The 20,640-nt window shown below is 39.7% G+C and overlaps 1 protein-coding gene across 1 annotated transcript; it reads left to right on the top strand.

The window, feature by feature from the left end:
• Window positions 1-12,327: 12,327 nt before the first annotated feature.
• On the top strand, window positions 12,328-18,753 carry spon2b (spondin 2b, extracellular matrix protein). The gene is made up of 6 exons (XM_044039692.1): window positions 12,328-12,458; window positions 13,451-13,705; window positions 13,966-14,189; window positions 14,626-14,817; window positions 14,927-15,113; window positions 17,992-18,753. Exons 2-6 carry the CDS (start codon window positions 13,471-13,473, stop codon window positions 18,168-18,170), a joined length of 1,017 nt encoding a protein of 338 aa, XP_043895627.1. The 5' UTR covers window positions 12,328-12,458; window positions 13,451-13,470; the 3' UTR covers window positions 18,171-18,753.
• The last annotated feature ends 1,887 nt before the right edge of the window (window positions 18,754-20,640 follow it).

Genomic DNA, 20,640 nt, shown 5'->3' on the forward strand with positions numbered 1-20,640 from the left:
TAGCTCTTATCCTACTCCAACACTTCAAACTTCAGTTACATAAAATGATCAGTATAGCTGATTTTTACTTGAAGTTGTTTCGACTTTTTACATACATACAATATTTTAGCTAATGGATTGTTCCAACACTACATAATATAAAAGGCTGGGGAGAAACCATGGAAAAAGATGTGGAGAAATCAAAAAGCTAGAGCAACCCTCAGCAGTGATTTATACTTTTCCAAACAGGGACATCAGGGTGGTCCAGGAAACTAAATTATTAACCAGTGGTTGATGGGTTTCTTAAATGTACTTATTCAGTCTCATGTTAGGTATTGAGGCTGAAGTGGAGGTATATATTTATTATTACTGCAAATATCAGTTCAAAACATTGACGAAAAAAAGATTTAACTGTGCAAATTGAATGAGCATATCAATACTAACTAATAAAGGCTGCACCTTGTGGAATACACAATTTCCCCTCAAAACGTCTCTCAAATATCATCACAAATCAGAGCTAAAGCTTTTTCTGGCACAGAGAAGTCTCAGTAGTGCATACAAAGGTTACATAAGAAATTGGCCAGAACCAACTCTGGCAGAACGGCACCCAGAAAAAAAATTATAGGGTAAAGTTAACAGGGTTATTGGGGACATTTTGAAATGAATGCATCGTCACAAATAACGTTTGAAAAAGTATTGAGGCAAATGTTTGTCAAATTTGCAAAGTATCAGACAAATGTGAATTTTGACCTGATGAACTTGGAAATGACATTATTGCAATTTATCACCTAAGAGACACGGACGTGTGAATTGTACCAAGTGTGCAGAATCAACAGTTGCCCTGTGAACAACAAAAAAAACCAAGACGAATGGGAATTAACGACTATCAAAAGGTTCAGTCTTTATCGCATTAATACTGCACAATGCACAATACTGAACACAAAACACACACAGGCTTGAACAGCTATTCTTCCTATGATGCTATACTGACTTCCATTCATTTGGACAGCCGAAACAAAGCTTTATCCATATCCTTAACCATTAACAGTTAATGCCAAACTCAGCCAGTTCCTCAGGTTTTGGTCTCTCCGTAAGAGTTTTGACCCTGAGAAGGTCAGTGTTTATGCGAGAAAAGACGCACACTTACTGCAACTACTGTAAGTCCAACTCTATGTTCTCTGCCTGGTTGGCATCTGTATAAAGGCTTGAGGATCCTCTGCTCCAAAAAACTGACAAGACCATTTTGTTTTAAGTCCAGTCTTCATAAGCTTCTTCCAAAATCTTGTAGTGAAAGATGCCACAGAAAGTGATATAATACAGTCTATGCCTGTGCCACAGGCTCTGAGAATGGCATGTTATTAATCTGATACTAGATACAAATAATAGTGAGACAAGTATGCCTCTAGTACCCCAGTGAAAGCCTTGACATTTTACCCACTGTCACCAACACCACACACCCCCTGATGCTTGCACCTGATATTATTTGCTGACTGCAATCTTTCACTGCACCTGCTTTTGACACTATCCATGTAAAAATGCTCAAAATCCCTACTTCCACCTGGCCAAATCCAGCATGTGAGTGGGAGAGCTAAGTGTGGGTTCTGGAGGTTTCATTTGACTTCACCAGTTCAGCCAGGTTCATGAAAGAAGCAGGTGCTTCTGGTAGTTGTTTTCTAGTGTAAAGACAACATCTGAGTTACTGGAAAACAGAGCAGCATCATCCAACAGATCCTCAGAGTAAGACAGTAAATCTCTGAACAGATAGACAGCAGAAACACAAGACGATGTTCCTGGCTGACTAGAGAAAAGTCAAGATAAAACTGATATGCATGTGTGATATGTGTGTGTGTGTGTTTCTACAGTTGTGGACAAATTCTGGCTCAAAACCATTAGCTAGTCCTTACAACTTCAAGTTTTTTTGAAAGTATAGGTTTAGATTTTGGTTAGAAAAGAGGTTGGGTTTAAGCATTTTAGTTGAAATGGTTACAGAGTCTGCGACAAAGAAGCAGAGAAAACCATTGTTGGAGGAAGCAAGGAAGAGGAAATAACTGTGTGACAGAGCGAGGGGCCACACGCGACCAGCTTTTTCCAAATAGCAAGAATTTGACCTGGTGTTCTTGCTCTTGCTGTATCTAAGATACTTCTATCTTATCTTAGAAGTGCAAGACAAACCCTCTGTTCTCTATGTAGTCGATGTTTCTATTGTTGTTAATGTGTTTGCTTGACCATTTTTAACATATTATGTGTTGCTGGTTTGTTTTCGGTGGGTGGTTGACTGTTCTGGCCTGCGTTTGCCAGCTCTGTTGAAAACAAATGCACATGGCCAGGAGTTCTGCTTCAATGGATTATGTTAAACCGGCCTCATTGATAACAATGGCACAGCCAATTTAAATTAAAATTGACTACAAACTTTGTTTATGCTTTGGTCTGTTGTGCCACCCAGAAGAGGTTCAGAAATTCAAATTGTTACCCAACCTGAAAAGCTGCTGCAGCTTGGAGTAGACACACTTTCACTTTTTAAACCTGTTTCCGACAGTAAAAAGTAACCAAATATAATTTGATATTTATAAAATAAAACAGATGGTAGGACATTAATGTATGTGCATGACGACAGTGTTCAGGAACAAGTGGTAGTTCTAGGTTGACTATCTCTAATAGTTTGATTTAAGAGTGCAGTAATTGCTTTAAATGCTTATGGATACAGTTTTACATATGACCTCCTTTAGGTTTAGTTGTGGGACATGAATTATTATAGTTAGGTTATGGTTTGGAATAACATTTTGGTTTAGCTCGCCACATACATGAAAGCCATTATACTTGGACGTTAAAGAGAGTAGCTGCACAGTAACCTACTTTGCCTCCTAAGTTGAATAATAATGCATGCAAGGTCTAATGTCCATGTATATGTTGTGTGTAATTAAGTCTCTTGTGTCTTGTCCAGCAGTAATGCCATGAAGACATGTCTGTATTTTTATAAGATTTCATGAGTGTCTCTGCCTTTCCATCAATACAAATCTCCCTCCGCATAATATGAAAAACAGAACGTCTTTAAATCATTCTTTCTGCAGACATCTGGTGCATTATCAAACCACATCTTCTGTATGTGTTCTTGCATTTTCATTTATCCTGTTCTGTATTCATGAGTGCAGTCGTGTCGCTGTGCCTGCACGAGAAGTGTGTGATGCCCACTGATTTGCATGCATGGTACTTTGCCCGATGTCGTCGAAGTGTGCGTTTAGCCCAGCAACTTCAACAGGTCATAAATCAAGCTTTAAATTACAGAAGTGACTGGCCACAGTTTCATACGCCACCACAGGGATTTCGCTGTCCAAACGTCATTATGCTACACCTCATCCATGTGGAAATCTTGTATAGTCCTTTTTGGCTTAAGCTTCATTTTACCTTGACTGTAAAGGTGACATCATCCACCAACATGTCGAGGGAGTGATATGACCTTATGTCTGAGAAATCCATTCAAATCCTGCTGTGTAATTTTTTAATCAGTTGGCGTCACATTGAAATAAGAAAACTTTGATTCTTTTTTTTCCTTCTGTTACAAAAGTGAACCATCTTGACAAGTCATTCAGTGTCTTGTTGAGACTTAAAATCCTAACAGGAAGGTGACGTAGTTTAACTACAGTTCAATTTCCAAATGATGTTATCCCAACACCTATGGAATGATATCATACAGTATCTATTTCACAATGTTTCCATCACTTTTGAGAGAACCTTTCTTACCTTTTTTTTGTGAAAGCAAATTATTGTATGATGGACTTCTTTGTGCAGGTTTACTTCAGAGATTTAAGGTCTTCTTTCGACTGTAGTGAGAATGTAATAACCCTCCTTTGTCTGTTCATTTCCAAACTATTAGTAACTAGACTGTATCAAAGCCTGACAGCTGGACAGACTTCTGTCCAACATATTTTTCTTGTCCTCTGTAAATGAAAGATGTTCCAACCATCACAAGTCAAAGACCAGAAAACTTCAAATTGGCTACTTTGATTACGAGTAGGGTGATCTCACTATTACGTATTGAATCTAGTCACCAAATTAGATTAGGGGAAACTTCAGGGGATGTATGTGCAATGTGCCATTCTGGCTATCAAATATCCAATTCTATTTTTTTTATTTTTTTTTTTATCTTTCATATAAGAAAAAAGTATGTGCCTGAACATATGCTGTTCAGTTTTATCAGGTTGCTGACGTTACTGAGGAGCTCCACAACACAAGTGTTCGAAATATGAACTTCCTCTTCGTGAGCTGTCAACTTTTCCATTAGCTATGCTTGACAACCACAGATGTTACATTTTAAAGCTGCCTCCATTTCCATTTGCATTTACTCTTTCATTGCTGGTGGGGATTTTAACAATTCATTTAACATAGTTCAACTCCATTAGTGTCAATTTTATTATGTGCTTGATCGGTAGTGTCTTACTTCAATCGAAATGCTATTGTTAGCTCTTTGTTTAATTGTTTCTTTTCTTGCTTATTTTTTGCAAATTGAATGATCTAGTTCAGAGGTAGGGGACATCTGTCTTTTAATACCTTTTTAAAATGAGTAAAAGAAAACAACATTTAACAGAAAACATAGATAATTAAGAAATGACAAATGCTAATTTTCTTGTTAACTAGTTGCAAGAACAACTTCAATTCCAATACATTTCGCGCTAAACTAGCAACTTTTAGCTGTTTCTGTTCATCAAGCAAGCAGAACTATCACAATAACTTTTTTTTTTTAAAATAGTAAAAAAATAATAAAATCCAATTTTTTTCCCCATCCCCACCACTTTCCATGTGAGCTTTATTATTTATACTATTTTATTGTCACAATTTGTATTTGCATGGATTTAAAAACATATGCCAAGAATCCAGTTATCTTTATCTTAGCTGCGTGCTCATGCAATTGTAATCAGCCTTATTTATGGATGTTGTGGAATTGTCTGGACACTGAAGCACAGACGTACTGGTGTGGATCCAGCGGGGAAATTTATGGGCCGAGTCTGTCACTGTCTGACGGTGTTTTGGTTCAGGAGGAGTCTGGGCACCACTCACCTCACAGGAGATGTGAGATACTCGCAGCAATGACTCAGTGTGTTTCAGATCATGTTCCAGCAGGGTAACCTGCCCCAGATCAACCTGGAACAAACAGGGTTCATGTTTGATTCCACAACAAATGTGTCCTTAAACTTGAACCTGGGTTGAATGTCGTAATTTCGAAGGACAACTGGCGCCATATTTTTTCAAGAAAATGACTCATGAAAGCTTCACCGCTTCTTCTTAGATTCTTTTCGACCACATATGCAAGACTGCATTGCACCAGTTGGGACAAAGAAGCTTATAAACTTGTTTATTTTTTCCTTTTAACTCTGTCCAGGTTGTAAATTGGTAACTCCTCAGCCACAAGCCTGTGGTTATTGCACTTTACATAAAAACTGATAGGCTTTTCAAAACTATTATCAATTATTTTATGTAACTTAAATGACACACTTGTGATTCCACTTGACAATTAGCGGTTTTGCAGAATTTAATTCCGAAGACTAAGCTTTTTTGCAGAGAGAAAATGCAGACTTGCTTCTAACTGTGAGAAATCAAATGTTTTGCTGGTTTATTGCTTCATTACAAGTTCACAAAGTCCGGGTATTCTTGCTTTTTAAGAAATATTGACATGTCTATCACACGTGAACATGACAGTTGCTTCACATTAGCCCAAAAGCATCAACCTTTAAAGTTTTTCAATGGCTTATCTTAACCTCATTCAATGTTGCTTCATCTCCTACAGCAGCTGCAACGTGCAGAGGGCTGCACATTGCAGACTTTAACTGGATGAACAAGTGGCCACCAAGATGAAAAAGCCAGACTTTATTCAAGTGGGACTTTACGTCCCACGCCTTCTTTTAAAACACATCATTACAATGTGTCAAAACCACAGCCTCAGGTCTGAATTCTTGACTGTTGCCTTCACTTCCTTCCTGAGACAAAATGTCAACAAAGCACACATGGAGAAAACTGACACCGGCTTTATCATCCTTTTCTCCACTTGTGTAAATTCATTTAGGCACTTTTGCAATCTGACAAATTTGGACCACACTGCGTTGTGGCAGGCGCGCCATATTTTAAGTTGAAATTTTGAAGAGTGAAACCTGCACTGAAGCAGAGAGCTACTGTGTTGGAAAACTGAGCTTTCATTTGATGTTTTTTCCTATTTTTGCTGTTGCAAAGGGGCCCTGTAAATTATGTCCTTTATACCTCCGGCCGGGGGTTCACCGCCTCACCAAAGGGTGGGAGGACAGCATGATGAGAAAAACATGATGGGATCTCACTTTAGTGGGTCACAGAGAGAGAGCGAGGGGGGAGAAAAAGGGCAAACGAGAATGAGGGGCTGTGAAGCAGGTTGGAGGACTTGTCTTCACAAGATGACAGAGATACAGAGACGGTAGGGGGTAAAATATTGAAAGCACACAGAGAAAGTAAAATCAAGACGGACGACGGACAAATGAAGATGTATAACCACAGTAAAGGCAATAAAACTCAGATTTCCCATTTCAAGGCATTATTACGCAACCGGCAATGTAACTCCACACTGCCACTGAGGCACAAAAAAACAGAACAAAGAGCAATACATTTTACATAAACAAATAAATAAATAAATAAACGGTGCAGTCATGACCTATTAGCTGAAAGAAGAAAAGGACACAGTTGCATATATATTGTGTTTGATAAAATTCCAATTTGCTTTCTTTACAAGAATTTTTATAGAAAAAATACAATATTCTGGTCTGGCCCTCTGCGGCTTTAGAAAGTAACTGTTTAACATATTCAATTTGCTCCATCTGCCAAAGCCACTCACGTTGACTGATTCCATTACATTAAAAGTACTTTTTCAAGCCTTCCCTATAGCAAATCAGTATCTTTAAAATCCCTAAATATGACTGTGAGTAACGATCCTATTATATTGGTAATATCACCATCCTGTAAAATGTTGTTGACCAAACAAATAATTAATAAACTGCTAACGATGTTGACTGACTGTTTTTATGCAGCACAAATACCTTTTTACTATTTTTATGATGTTCATTTTACTGTAAATGTGGAAGCATTTATGAGTGCAGCTCTTCAGTCCAAGACAAATTTTCCCACAGGGCCAATAAAGTGTATCATATATTATTGTAAACGTCTGGTGTACGGCAACCTTTTAAAACATTACAACTAAAACTCTATGTTTTTATTATTCCACTGTCAGTAATCAGAACAAGCTGAAAATGCTTGTTCTTTTGTGTATTCAATTCAAACAAACTAAGCAGAGATAAGAGTTTGGAATAACATAATGTTCTGTCTGCACCGTGTCATTTGAGTACAACGGATGGGCACCTCTAGCAAAACTGCTATAGTCAGTGTGACTCACACTTATTTTTCTAAAGAGATATATGGATAAGGAATTTTTATGGTTCACTGAAATGTATGTAAAAAAGCTAAATATGTGACACAGGGGGAAAAAAACAAATATTACAACTATTGGAAATATTAATATTCTCATATATTTTTCCAAAGTGAAATCTAGCAATGGTTTTGGCCACTGAAAACTAAATGACAATGATGGCTCACTCACTACTGTTACAACTTGTCTCTGTGCCACTTGAAGTTGCTGGTGTGTAAATCTGCTTTGTGCAGTGTCTTTAAACTACTTAATCTTTTCGAAGAGTGAACAAAGTAACCCATGTGCCAAATGCTCAGCCAATCACTACGAAAAACATCAGCGTGAGTGAGCGGGAGCAAGAACAGCCGACTCAGCAGCTGTGATTTCCTAATGGTGAATTTATTGCACTGTGTTTTAATACTCTGCGGTCACCTAATACCCTGGACCAGAGCAGAGACCATTCACATTTCTCAGATATAAATCGCTTAGGTCTCGACATCTAATATTGACTTGTCTGGCTGTGGTGGATTACGATGATTGATGACACAAACAAAGTTGAGCTACAATACCAGCAGTCTGTTGCTGTGGAGTGGAATAGTGGGACTAAGCTGACGTTATCATTACCAGGCAGAAAAAAGGACACTCTGTTTATATAACCTGCAAAATCCAGTGCACCCAACATTTTATGGGGTATATACAGTTATTGCTCTAACCTCCAGAGTATGTCTTCCACTAGAGGGAACACACATAGACAAATACACACATTTGAGAGATGTGCGCAAATGGGGGCAAGTGAACGCAGATTGCGCCCACACAGAAGGAAAAGTTACTTCAGGAAATCAGGGGGAAATAATTGTTGTAACAAGGCCCTGGGGGTTTGAAGAACGAGTAGAAGGTTGAACGATAAAGCCAGATTTACACACTGGGTGGACAAGAGTGAGCAGAGGAAAAGAGAAGTGGTCAGAGCATTGGTTGAAACAATCAAGGGGGCAACAGGGAGAGTAAAATGTTCCAGCTGAAGATGGATAGGGTCGAGCAACAGTTACCTTTCCAACTTATGCATCCTGCTACCGCAGCGATTAGCTCAATTAGCCCAAGTCTCAGATAAACACATTTATTAAACTGACCTGAACTGTGGTTGAATAACACTGGGCAGCTGGTTTGTATATTGAACTATTTCTTCAGAGGTTCATACTGCTCACATGCCATCATCATTGTTACCAATTAAATCTATAGGATGACCTCTCAACCTCCTACCTCCATCTGTACATGTCCTCAACACACAAATGCAACAGACATGTGCCGGACCTGCTTCTTCAGGCCAATCATGAGTTGATACCATATGCTCGTGTCGTAAGTGGAGACTCTCAACTGAAAATAGTGAGTGTGAGTTGTTGTTTATCTCTGTATGTTGGCTGGCAACCTATTGAGGGTGTAACCCACCTATGTACTACACCCAGTGTCAGATTCCACCTTTCCCTATGACTTACAACAGGTTAAGAGGTAGAGTAGATTATTAATTAGAGGTTGTTTGCATGCAGTGTCAGGTTATTGTGATTATTTTCAATAGAGACATGCGTGCACAAAGAGATTGAAACAGTCCCAACGCATAATATCTGTTGTGATGCAACTGTTTTTCCAGGTGCGTGTTTTGAGTGCAATGAGCACTTTCGGTACGTCACCATTAAACAAAGCTTGTAAAACAGTTGTGATGGACTACATGCACAAAGGTTTTTTTTCTCCACACATTTCAACCAGAAAAGCTTGAGTAATCTATTGTCTTGTTTTTGTTTTTTCCTGTGTCAAATGCATTCACTAATTCATCGTGGTTGCAGAAACTAGGTTATCTACAGCTCCCAGGTATTGACTTTTTAGTTACCACAAACCCTTATAGGGTTGCACTATACATTTTTTGGGGTTTTTAGATCCTAAAAAGACCCTTTCAGTCAACATTTCATGATAGTTTCAATGTATAGAGTGAAGTGGCAACACTTATCCACTGCTCTTTCCTTCTCCTACTCCTTTCACTCTTACTGAGGGTGAACAAATATCATGTGACAACTTTTCACTTTGCACCTGTTATCAATAATGGCCACAATCAAAAGCACGATCAATGTTAACAGATAGACAAGCTGGGGGACAAGAGTTCACCAAAGGAGAATCACACACTTGCAGCATAGCAGTATGTTTTTCTTCTCATGATCATTTTCCTGACCTATATTCTTGTGGACCCTCTTCGCCCTTGGTATTTACAGCTTCCTTCTCAACAGCACATGATTGAATATTTTCCTATACAAGCGCAGGATCAGGTCAGACAAGGACCTGCATGTTTTTTCAATCAGGACCTTTTTTTTTTTTATGGTCACATAAACATGAAGCAAAAAATAGGACAGCGTGCTCTTGTGACATTGTTTCATAACAACAGCAAAACACAACAAAAAACAGCATAATAACAAACTGAGGCCATGTGCGTCTGAATGAACAAGAATTTCCAAACAACTACAGGGAACAAGAGGGCAGAAAAGTGCACTTAAAGGGGTAGTTCAGGTTTTTTAATCTATGATTGTATCTGGTACAGACACACAGCAGCTGTCATCACCTGGAACGAGCTTGAGATATGGATGCTTGATCTCACTGAAAATGTGACTGGCAGCAGGGACACCAGGAGAAAGATTTTAGCCTTTTAAAGGCTAATATAATATACACCTGTTTAAGTTGACAATATCAAAGACAGCCTTTCCTGACTGGAAATAAACTGGAAGTCTATTTTGTTGTGTAAATCAGTGAACACTTCTACACTGATCATAGCACACAGGAGTTGTTGATCCACTGCTGCCTTCATCACTGGTTTAAAAGTGTTCTTTTGTGACTTTGGTGTTTAAAATGGACTTTAATAGACTTTAGTGGGTGCAGATGAGCCTAATGTAATATGTCTGAGATCTGTTTTCAGGGTGAGCATCCACGTCTAAGGAACTACAGCGTGCTGATGGTACACACAGCAAAGACTAAGCCAGCAGTACTATGTCTCATCAGAAAACCACTTCCTTCTGCCACTGTGATCATGCTTCTACTATATTTCCCTTTGCCCTACTGCCCTCGATAAAAGTGAACACTGCACAGCTCTGTTCTGTGCACGTGAGTTGGGAAGCCAGTGATGGGTTTCCTCTTAAATGTCACTGACGGAAAGCAGACTGGACTCTGGAGTTAGTTTGTGTTTATAAGAAACGTGACCATGTGGAAATCATTAGATGTGGGCTGATTCAGCACAGTAGCATATTTGTGTGTTTGCACGTGAGTGTGTGGAGTGTTGACTGCCACCTCCAGGTTCAGTAAGTCAAACACTAGACCAGAAGGGGACATAAATACAGGTTTGGAAGAATGAAGTCTTTCTTAATGTAAAAAAAGGCTATATTGTTTTTAAGATTCAACAAATTCTGTGTTGTCATATAGTGAAAATACTGTCCCTGGGTAAAAAGAGGGAGATGAATATGGGCACAAAGCTCTGATGTTGTGTATAATGGTGCAATTTGGCAGCTATTATATTAGAGAAATAGATTTTTTTTGCAAACTTCACAGCAACTTAAATATTTAAAGTCTGAGTCACCTACCGTTATTGATTATAGGATACACTGCTTCTATGACTCTGGGCGTTGGGGCATAGAACAGCACACTTGAAACACAGACAAGACAAGCTTGTGTTCACCTACCAATTTCATCAATGTCTTTATAATATACCACTTCTTTAGGTATATTTGTTCAATGGCTTCAAAAATCTAATCTGCCAATCACATGGCAGCAACCCACGGCATGTAGACATGGTCCAGAAGACCATGCTGAATTTCCAACCAAGCATTAGAATGGGGAATAAAGGTGATTTAAGTAACTCTGAACATGGCATGGTTGTTGGTGCCAAATGGGGTGGCCTGAGTATTTCAGAAACTACTGATCTACTGGGGTTTTCACCTGATCAATCTCTAGGCTTCACAGAGAATGGCGTGAAAAAGGGAAAACATTTGGTGGGCGGCAGTTCTCTTGGCAATAACGCCTTGTGGATGCCAGAGGTCAGACTGGTTTGAGATGATAGAAAGGCAACTATAACTCAAATAACCTCCAATTTGACCAGATGGTCCACAGCAGCAGAAGACCCCATCTAGCACTAACTTGGTGGCCAGTGAGTGTATATGCACAGTTCACTTATTATTCACTTATCAAAGATTGTTGATTTAAAACGTTCTTGCATTCACTTGAGGAAAAAGAATTATTGCACTTAATGGAAGACAGGAACACAGGACTGCAGACTGGGGTACTACAAGAGTCTGAGATCATTACACACCTGAAATAACCTGACAAAAATGTGAGGCTGTCAGGTTTCAGATAAACCCTGACTCAGTGACAGCCAAGTATTTTCATTTTGTTGAATAATGCCTCAATTTGACAATAAAAGCACCTGAAAAAGCCATCAAAGGAGCTATGCAAATTGACTGTGTCATAGGTAATATACCTTCTTGTAGCATAGGGACTGGAATTAGAAACTGACTGCAATTCAAAAACACCACCAAGAGACATTTAGAACATTCTACAAATGCTTTATATAGCTTAATAAGTCATAGTTGTAGACACAGAGACCTACAGTATCGCAGTGTGAAATGACACTCTACCAGTGGGGCTGCATAGGACACCTGGCTGTGAATCCAGCACTGCTGAACACATTAGCCAGTTAATGGGGTACTTAAACAGAAAAGGAGAGAGGAGGTGGAGGGAGAGCCAAAGTCAAAAGGGCATCATGGGGGCAGATAGAGAGGCTGAGTGTAAGAGTTTAGCAAGTTGATGAGGGGGAATGGAGCAAAATGAGGAAAGGGGGGTAGACAATGGGGGAAGGAGGGAAAGAGAGAGAGGGGTGAACCTCCTGAAAGGCATAAATAGGCAAAAGAGGACTTGGAGCCTCGCAGTCAGTCTTCCAGACAGCCACATGCACCGCTCTCCTCTCCCCTTCTCCTCACCTCAAGCCCTCCTCTCCACTCATCTGCTGCATCCCTTCTTTCATCTGGAACCCTGAGCAAAATCAGTGAGTAGTTTCTGCACCACACCAACAACAGCAGTACAGACAAACTGTGTGACAGCACTGTATTACAGACAGAAGGCTACCCACTGCATGTTACGGTGGAGCCTTGTGCAATTTTACTCCATCTCAGTAAAAAAGGCATTTGAAGATCTGTGACAAAGAAGTGTGGCTACAACAAAGTTGGGATTATTCTGCTTTATATTATAAAAGAATTAGTGGAGCTGTAAAATGCACATCTGGATCTACTTGAATGTGTTAATATGTCAAGAGCAATAGCACTCATTTTCATGCACGAGATGATTAAGAAATTACTATTCAACAAATATGAACTCTGCACATTTATAAACCCTGCCGGACATCAAAGTGTATATGCTCAAATAAGTGGACAATGCATATAAATAGCATTTCACTTGATGTGCATGTTGTCCATGTATAATACGTGTCCCTCAGGAAAATATTTCACGACAGGGCTGTTTGTTATCAAAATCATTCAGCTCCCTCTATAGAGAATTGGACTACACGACAGTGAGGATGATGTAATGAGGAATCCAGTGTTTGGAAATTCAGCTGGCAGCGCTTTATACTGTGAAGTAATATCTTCAGAGAATAATCTAAGACAGGAATATACAGCTCACCGAGCTGCAGCAGCAAAATGTTGAATTGAATTAAATGTCAGATCCCTCCCTGTTTAACTTGAGTTAACAAGACAAAACAGTGGAAAATAAATAGTGGAAAGGATGCAAGTTCCCTCTGACTCACATGTCCCTCTGGTTAAAATCAACAGTGACGGTGCAGGCACACACACTTCGGCCCCTTTTTCCTAGTTCTTTTTTCTAGTTTTGCCATGTGCCAGATCTTACAGAAAAAGGACAGATGAAATAAATGACAACTACCTGAAATCAGACGAGTGCAAAGCTGTTAAGTGCACCCCCAGAAAGGTAGATTGTTGTGGCCTAAATCAGGCAGTATGAATAATAAGGATATATCTTCTACAGGTCCTTCATCTTCCCCTACAATGGACCCCATTTTGAACATCCTCTCCATCTCTAAGGCGCTCTTCCATCTGACCGTCATGATGCTGAGCCTGAGTCAAGGTGCTCACTCAATGCCTGTTCCTACTGATGTCCCCATGTGCACATCTTCAGAAACTGCCCAGTACAGTCTAACGTTTAAAGGAAAGTGGACCCCAGCAGCTTTCCCTAAGCAGTATCCAATCTACCGCCCCCCTGCACAGTGGTCAACTCTTATTGGTAAGTGGAACAGATGTTCGCACAGATGCCAGAGAGTGGCGTCATTTTTTATTATTTGATTAACAAAGAGCTCACGCAGAAAGGATAATATTACGCTTTCATGCACTGAAGGCCATCTTTTCATCTAAGACATTAGGACAAACACTATACAGTAGAAAATGACCTTCAGCAAAAAAGCAGTGCATAAACTGAATCATGCAGACTAAGCCCTTATGTAACCCAACCTCTGATCCATTTTATTCTCTTCTATCTGCTCTTAGGGTTAACTCACAGCACTGACTACCACATGTGGCAGCGTAATGACTTTGCCAGCAACGGAGTGAGGGAGTTTGCGGAGAAAGGCGAGGCCTGGACGCTCATGAAGGAAGTTGAGGCGGCCGGCGAACGGATCCAGAGTGTTTATGGGATCCTGTCGGCTCCCGCTGTTGTGGGAGGAACGGGCCAGATGAACACTGAGTTCGAGGTCTCCGCCAGGCACTCCTATGTAAGTCACTCAACACCTGGATTCCTTCAGTCTGGGTCAGATTAAGAATATTATGCCTTTTTCTGCTTGGTTAACACACAAAGTGAAGGAATAATGGTGTGATTTTTTTTTTGTCTTGGACAGAGTAATGTCTTAAAATTGTTACCAATCATTCCTTCCTTCCTTACAATGTTTGAGTAGTAAATAATTAATTTTACTTCCAAATAATGTTTTAAATTCTTGACTGGAGTAAAACATTACCACCAAAATAAATAATAGCGTAAAGACTTTCCAGTCGTGACAAATAAATGAAATATAATCCTTTGCCATTATCTTTCTTCTCTTCTTAACTTTGTATACTTCATTGCCTCACCTCCTTACTCCCTCATCTTTCTTCATTTTCTCTCTCCCTCTCTCTCTCTCTGTACCCTCCATGTTTCACTTCCTCCATCTGCAGCTGTCGTTTATCGTTCGCATTGTTCCAAGCCCGGACTGGTTTGTGGGCGTGGACAGTGTGAACCTGTGTATCGGTGACCACTGGAGGGAGAGTGTGTCTCTGGAGCTTTACCCATATGATGCAGGAACCGACAGTGGGTTCACCTTCTCCTCTCCAAACTTTGAAACTATTCCTCAGGACAGAATCACACAGGTGAGCCAAAATTCCCTGACTTTAAATCCAAAAAAAACTCAACAGTTGTATTATAACCTTTACTAAAACATCTCCGTGTATCATCAACATCCATTCTCTCCCCCCCTAGATCACCTCCTCCTTTCCCAGCCACCCTGCCAACTCCTTTTACTACCCCCGCTTAAAACGCCTCCCGCCCATCGCCAAGGTAACGCTGACCAAGATTAAGAAGACCAATCAGATCATCAGCCTGCCCGTGGAGCCCACCGAATCCAACCAACTGCCAACAGGAAACGAGATTGAAGAAGCGCTCATAGGTAAGACCACACACCTATTGATATATGGCAGTCGCATTATAATAGTATAATAAAAAGAAACGACAGCAGTAAAAAAAAAACACATGGTGCATAATAATGGATAAACAGTATGTGAATAATAAGCCTTCTGAGTAGATTAAAAATGTTATATTTCTGAAATACACCACAGTGTAAAATGAGTCCCACATAAATCACAGGTATTAAAGTATCAAAGAGTTTTTGACCACTAGTAGTGCTATAGAGCAACATGTCCACGGGTCCCCCGTTGGTTTTTATTGTGCAGGTGCATTGCAAACAGGGTTATATGAAAACACAACAGTGGTTTCTTTCTATTCCAGTCAAGAGTTGAAGGCAGTGGTGTAAAAGGTTTTTGCAAAGCATCAACAAAGGTTTAAGATAAAAAGGAAGCAAATACAAACTGAATTGTAAATTTAGTGTTCAAGACAATTATCATTGACATAAACTGAGACCACGTCAAGACCAAAATGTTAAACTATTATAGTAAAGTTATTATTATAATACTATTTTAGAGATCAACACCTTTTTACTGTGTTTACAATTTACTGTTGTCACAAACTTCACTGGAAATATTAAGTCTTAATCACCATAAGCTAATATTTGCATTGTGTCATGTAAAACCAATGAGAGTTCAGACAACAAATAAAAATACTACTTATATTATTGGTTAGAATTGAAGATAGAGGTTTTCCATCTAACCACAAAAAAGCAGTTGTATGTTTGAGCAATTTTGGTTTGAAATTCCAAGTCCACATACTGCATGTCAGAGTCAAGACCATGTAAAAATGTGTGCAAGTCCAAGACGAGACTTTCAAAAAGTGGTTTCAAGATGTAGACTGGTCTACAAGCGCTACTTGAATGAAATGTAGATAAGATCAACAGTTAAACATTCCTTCCCTCACCAGTGTAAACCCACTCTATTTGCACTGATTAAAGAATAATATACACGCTTAAATTAAACATGTACTGTATTTGCTTTACGCTTTGGAAAACGTACAGACAGAAGGGTTTAACACAATACAGGGAGCTCTTGACTTCTGCTGACTCAGATATTAAAGCATTTGCAAACAATTACAGGCCACACACACACACATAACCTCAATTACTTCCAACCAGAAACCTGAGCAGCCAAGCGAGTGCAGGGCATCCGAAAACGCCAGGGGCACATCTGGCATCCAGTGGAAAAGTCGAAAGACTAGAGAGAGATGTAGTGAAGGATCATTTTAAGTGCGTTTAAGTTGGGACCAAAGAATGAGATGCGAACACGCATTTTTTAACAAGACCTGGATCTATATGGGCTGAAGCAAGATTTACATAATGAGGGTTTCTTTTGCACAGACTAGGAAAAAAAACGGTAAAAGAACGACCTGTCCATGTGTTTTCTACTCTCCAACGTGACATATAGAATCACAATTTAACACATAAAATCAAAGTAAATGACTCAACCAGGAGAGCATTCATTCAGAAGAAAGGGAAAAGGAACCGATCGCGTGTCAGCCTGGCAGTAGAGCTGACAGTGCACGAGTTAGATTAAGACTGTAAAGGTTTGACTCAGCATCACAGACGACAAATCCTTTTCCCTGACAACCCATCAACAAACAACAAAGAGGGGCCAAAAATCTGTTGGGGTTTCCTACCCTGCTCCCAATACTCCATCCTATCCCTCCGACTGTTTATCTTTCCCTCAATCTCTTTTATGCCCTCCGTTCCCAGGGCTGGAAAACAATTATACACTGCAGCTTAGGAATCACCTGCTCTCGATTTTATCTGCGAAACACAGCACCAACATAAAGTAAGAAACATCAGCAGTGCTTCTTACAGCCTCTTATCAAGTTATACTTTCCCGTAAATAGACACACAAAATGAAGGGAGATGACAGACGTGATGTGAATGTTTCATCACTCTGTCCATCTGTCCGTCCATGCAGCTTCCGCACCACCTCCCATCACTCTGCTTTTCTACTTATTAACAGCACAGCTAAGCCTGTGATACATATTAGCTGTACACAACAACATTGGCTGAGTCAGGTTCACAATGTTGGAGGAAAGGGCACTGAGGAAAGGAAGGAAGGACATTTACAGAGGAGGCAATAAATATTCAACACATCAACACGGAGGTGATTCATGTTAAATTATTTGACCATACATTGGTATTAATTCGACAGTGTAAACCCCAAATTGCAACGCTGAGTGCGTAATAGCCCCAGTGGTGCTAACAGGAACATTGAGAAGTTGTGAAATATGCCAGGTTAAGAGCAAGAACAATGGTGTAAAGGTGTTGGTCCAGCCCTTTGCCTCACACATGTTGAGTGTTATGTAACAGCTGATTTGCATACTTACATACTGACAGGTGGGTGTGCCACATACAGTACTAACCACATGCACCAACCTGATTCCAATTTATGAGGAGCTGTGGGACGACTTGTTGAAATCACACAGAGCTTGTGTTCAGTTTACATTTTATGTATTGTATTGCTTGGATTTCTTTATATGCATGAATATCTGGAATTAATACCAATGTCTGGTGATAATTTAATGCAGACTGCTGCATTGGAACTGTGTTTAAGTGATGAATACTAATTTCCCCCATTGCGATTCCAGCAGTGCAGCCACTGCCAAGGATTTAAAACCAGAAGCTATGGTCTCTATAAAAGGCTGGACACGTACCATTTACTGGAACTCCCTTTCATTATTTAAAGAAATACAAACATGTTTAAGAGCAGCTACTTTCCTGATTTTGATCTTAGTACACGTCACTAAAAAGTCTAAAGAAAGAGGAGGAAAAACAGTGAATGCACCAAAGCAGCACTGAGAAAAAATGATATTGGCACTATAATGACCATTTCTCTCTCTCTCTGCAGATACACCTCTGGATTGTGAGGTGTCAATGTGGTCGCCCTGGGGCTTGTGCAAGGGCAAGTGTGGAGACTCAGGTGTGCAGCACCGCACACGCTACATCCTTCTGCACCCTGCCAACAATGGAGCAGCCTGCCCCCTGCTGGAGGAAGAGCGGAAGTGCTTCCCAGACAACTGCTTATGACTAGGCCAGGAAAGGAAGGAGAAGAAGAAGAGGAAGGAGAGGACAGAGAAGAAAGAGAGGAAAGCAAGGAAAGCGAGGAAAGGGAGGAAGGGACGAAGACGGAGGAATAACAGCAAAAGCTCTGCAGTTTATTTCCATGCGACATAAGTGTCTCCGAGTTCTTTCCTCCCTGGCCATGCACATTTTCTGTGGAAATGAGTAATGCACACACTGACTGCCTAACTGTTAAATTAGTTAGAGTCGACAGCCTACAGATTTGTACTCACAAAGCCATTTTTGGCAAATGATCAAAACTGACTGGCCATGGAGAAAAACGGTGTTTTAAAGAAAGCCACGACAAATAAAATCTGATTTTCACATAATAAAGCTGGGTGTTGTTTGACATTTCTGCTGATCACAGAAAACGGTTTCCCTCCCAGCAGTTTTGATCTCACGGATTTGAAAGTAAATCCATATAAACAACACTTAAGATACATCCACGAATCACTACATTGGCTCCTGCACAGGGGAACACATGTTGCATCAATAGTTCCATTCACTGACTAACAGAGAAATGAGTCAGACTATTAATTAATGTGCGGACCAAAAAAAAGCACAATGTTTACAAAGCCATTGTGGTTATTTTCCTGAGAACAAAGAATATATTTATTGACAGGATAATGTACAGTATATCAAATTGGATTTGTATTCCTTTGTTATTGAGATAGTAGTTAAATGCAGAAAATATGTGTTTTTTGTAAAAATAAAAATACTAAAATGTACAAAAACAATGTATGTTTTCTGTATGGTCAATAAAGTCCAAATATATCCTGAGAAAATGTCTTGTTTCTTTAATGCATTGTAATGGGGAAAAAATTATAATATTTTGAGTACATTTGCAGGTTTTGTGTCAAACACAAAATTGATTTCCATGATATGAATTGATATCCCTCTTTACTGCCTCTGCTCAGTGCAGAGTATGACCTTTAAATCTCAATCACACATTTGGGCTTACTTTCATTGGGCTCCCAAGGTGATATTACAAACACTGAAGCTGCAGGATCAAATTGACTAGAGAGAAACAATTTGAACGGAATGACCCGAGTTCAGGCACCAGCGTTGGCCGCAGTGTACCCTGATGAAGTGTTGCTCGTAAAACAGTCGCTCACCAAATATTTAAAAACAGTTCAACAAATGTTGATTTAGATCACCAAGTCTTAGAGAGAGATCACTTTGTGCTGCAATGGCCAAGTGCTGCACATCCCACTCTGAAGCTTCAGAGTCCATTTTAATGGACAGAACAGACCCCAGTTACATGAAATGTGACCTCTTTTTTCACATGTGAAATAGATAAAAATCGCCTATGACCCCACCCACTTTCCCACCGAGCAACTCAGAAACCATACCGCAGATGACAGATTGAATGGCAATGAGAACTAAACATCTGGTGCAAGAGGGAGCTCCTTCCGTTTTGAATGACAAGGGAGAGGAAAATTACTGAGATAAAGAATCAGGAGAAGAGCAGAGCTTGTTTCTGGCTTTTCTTAATAGTAGTTTCATCAGGAAAATATGTTATTAGAGAATTATGTCCAGTATAATGTGTGACAAAGACTGTATCACAGCATGTACAGTATATATTGTACATTCATGTTACTAAGAAGTTGTCTTAGGAAATATTCGGGACTATATATTCATGCGACTATCCAGTCAATCAAGCCAATCATGTGGCAGCAGTGCAGTGCATGAAGTCATGCAGATATGGTTCTGGGGCTTCATTTAATATTAATCGGGGTAAACAGCAGTGGCAGAATAGTATTTGCCAGAAAGTTGATCTCATCAGGCACAACAATCTCTTACTTACAGAGAATGGTACAAATAAACCACCAGTGGGTGAAGGTTATCCAGGAGCAAATTCATCCTTATTGATGAAAGGTGAGAGAAGAATTGTCAGATTGGTTTAAGCAAAATGAGGATGTGTGTTTGAGCAGCATTTAATCTTTCAGCCAAAAATAGAAACTGTTGAACAGTTGAAGACTGACTGGAAAAACTTGGTCGGGTTTGATTAATCTCAATTTCTGCTCAATTTCTGTCCGTCCCTTTATGGGCTCAATATACCCGCTTCTAATGGCTATTTCCAGCATAATAATGCACCATTATCACACAGCAAAAGCCATCCTACATTCGTTTCATGAACAATGACAACGATTAGGTTGAATCTGACGTGATACAATTATGAAGGAGGAAGTAGCAAATGGCAGCAAAATGACAATTCATCACGAGTTAGACTTAAAGGTTTGAAGAGACTATATACAAGGTACAGTATAGTAGTATTCACACTGACGTGTGGGAGGAGAGGGAAATCTGACTCTTCGCTTAGTTAGGTGATGACATCTTTTGCAGATGTTTAATATGAGAAAGGTTTATTCTCTGTGTGGGTGTGTTGGGGGTTTACTTCATAGGTGACCTGATCAAAAGGTAAGCATATGGCAAC

Source organism: Solea senegalensis, linkage group LG12, assembly GCF_019176455.1.
Source record: "Solea senegalensis isolate Sse05_10M linkage group LG12, IFAPA_SoseM_1, whole genome shotgun sequence".
Lineage (NCBI taxonomy): Eukaryota > Metazoa > Chordata > Actinopteri > Pleuronectiformes > Soleidae > Solea > Solea senegalensis.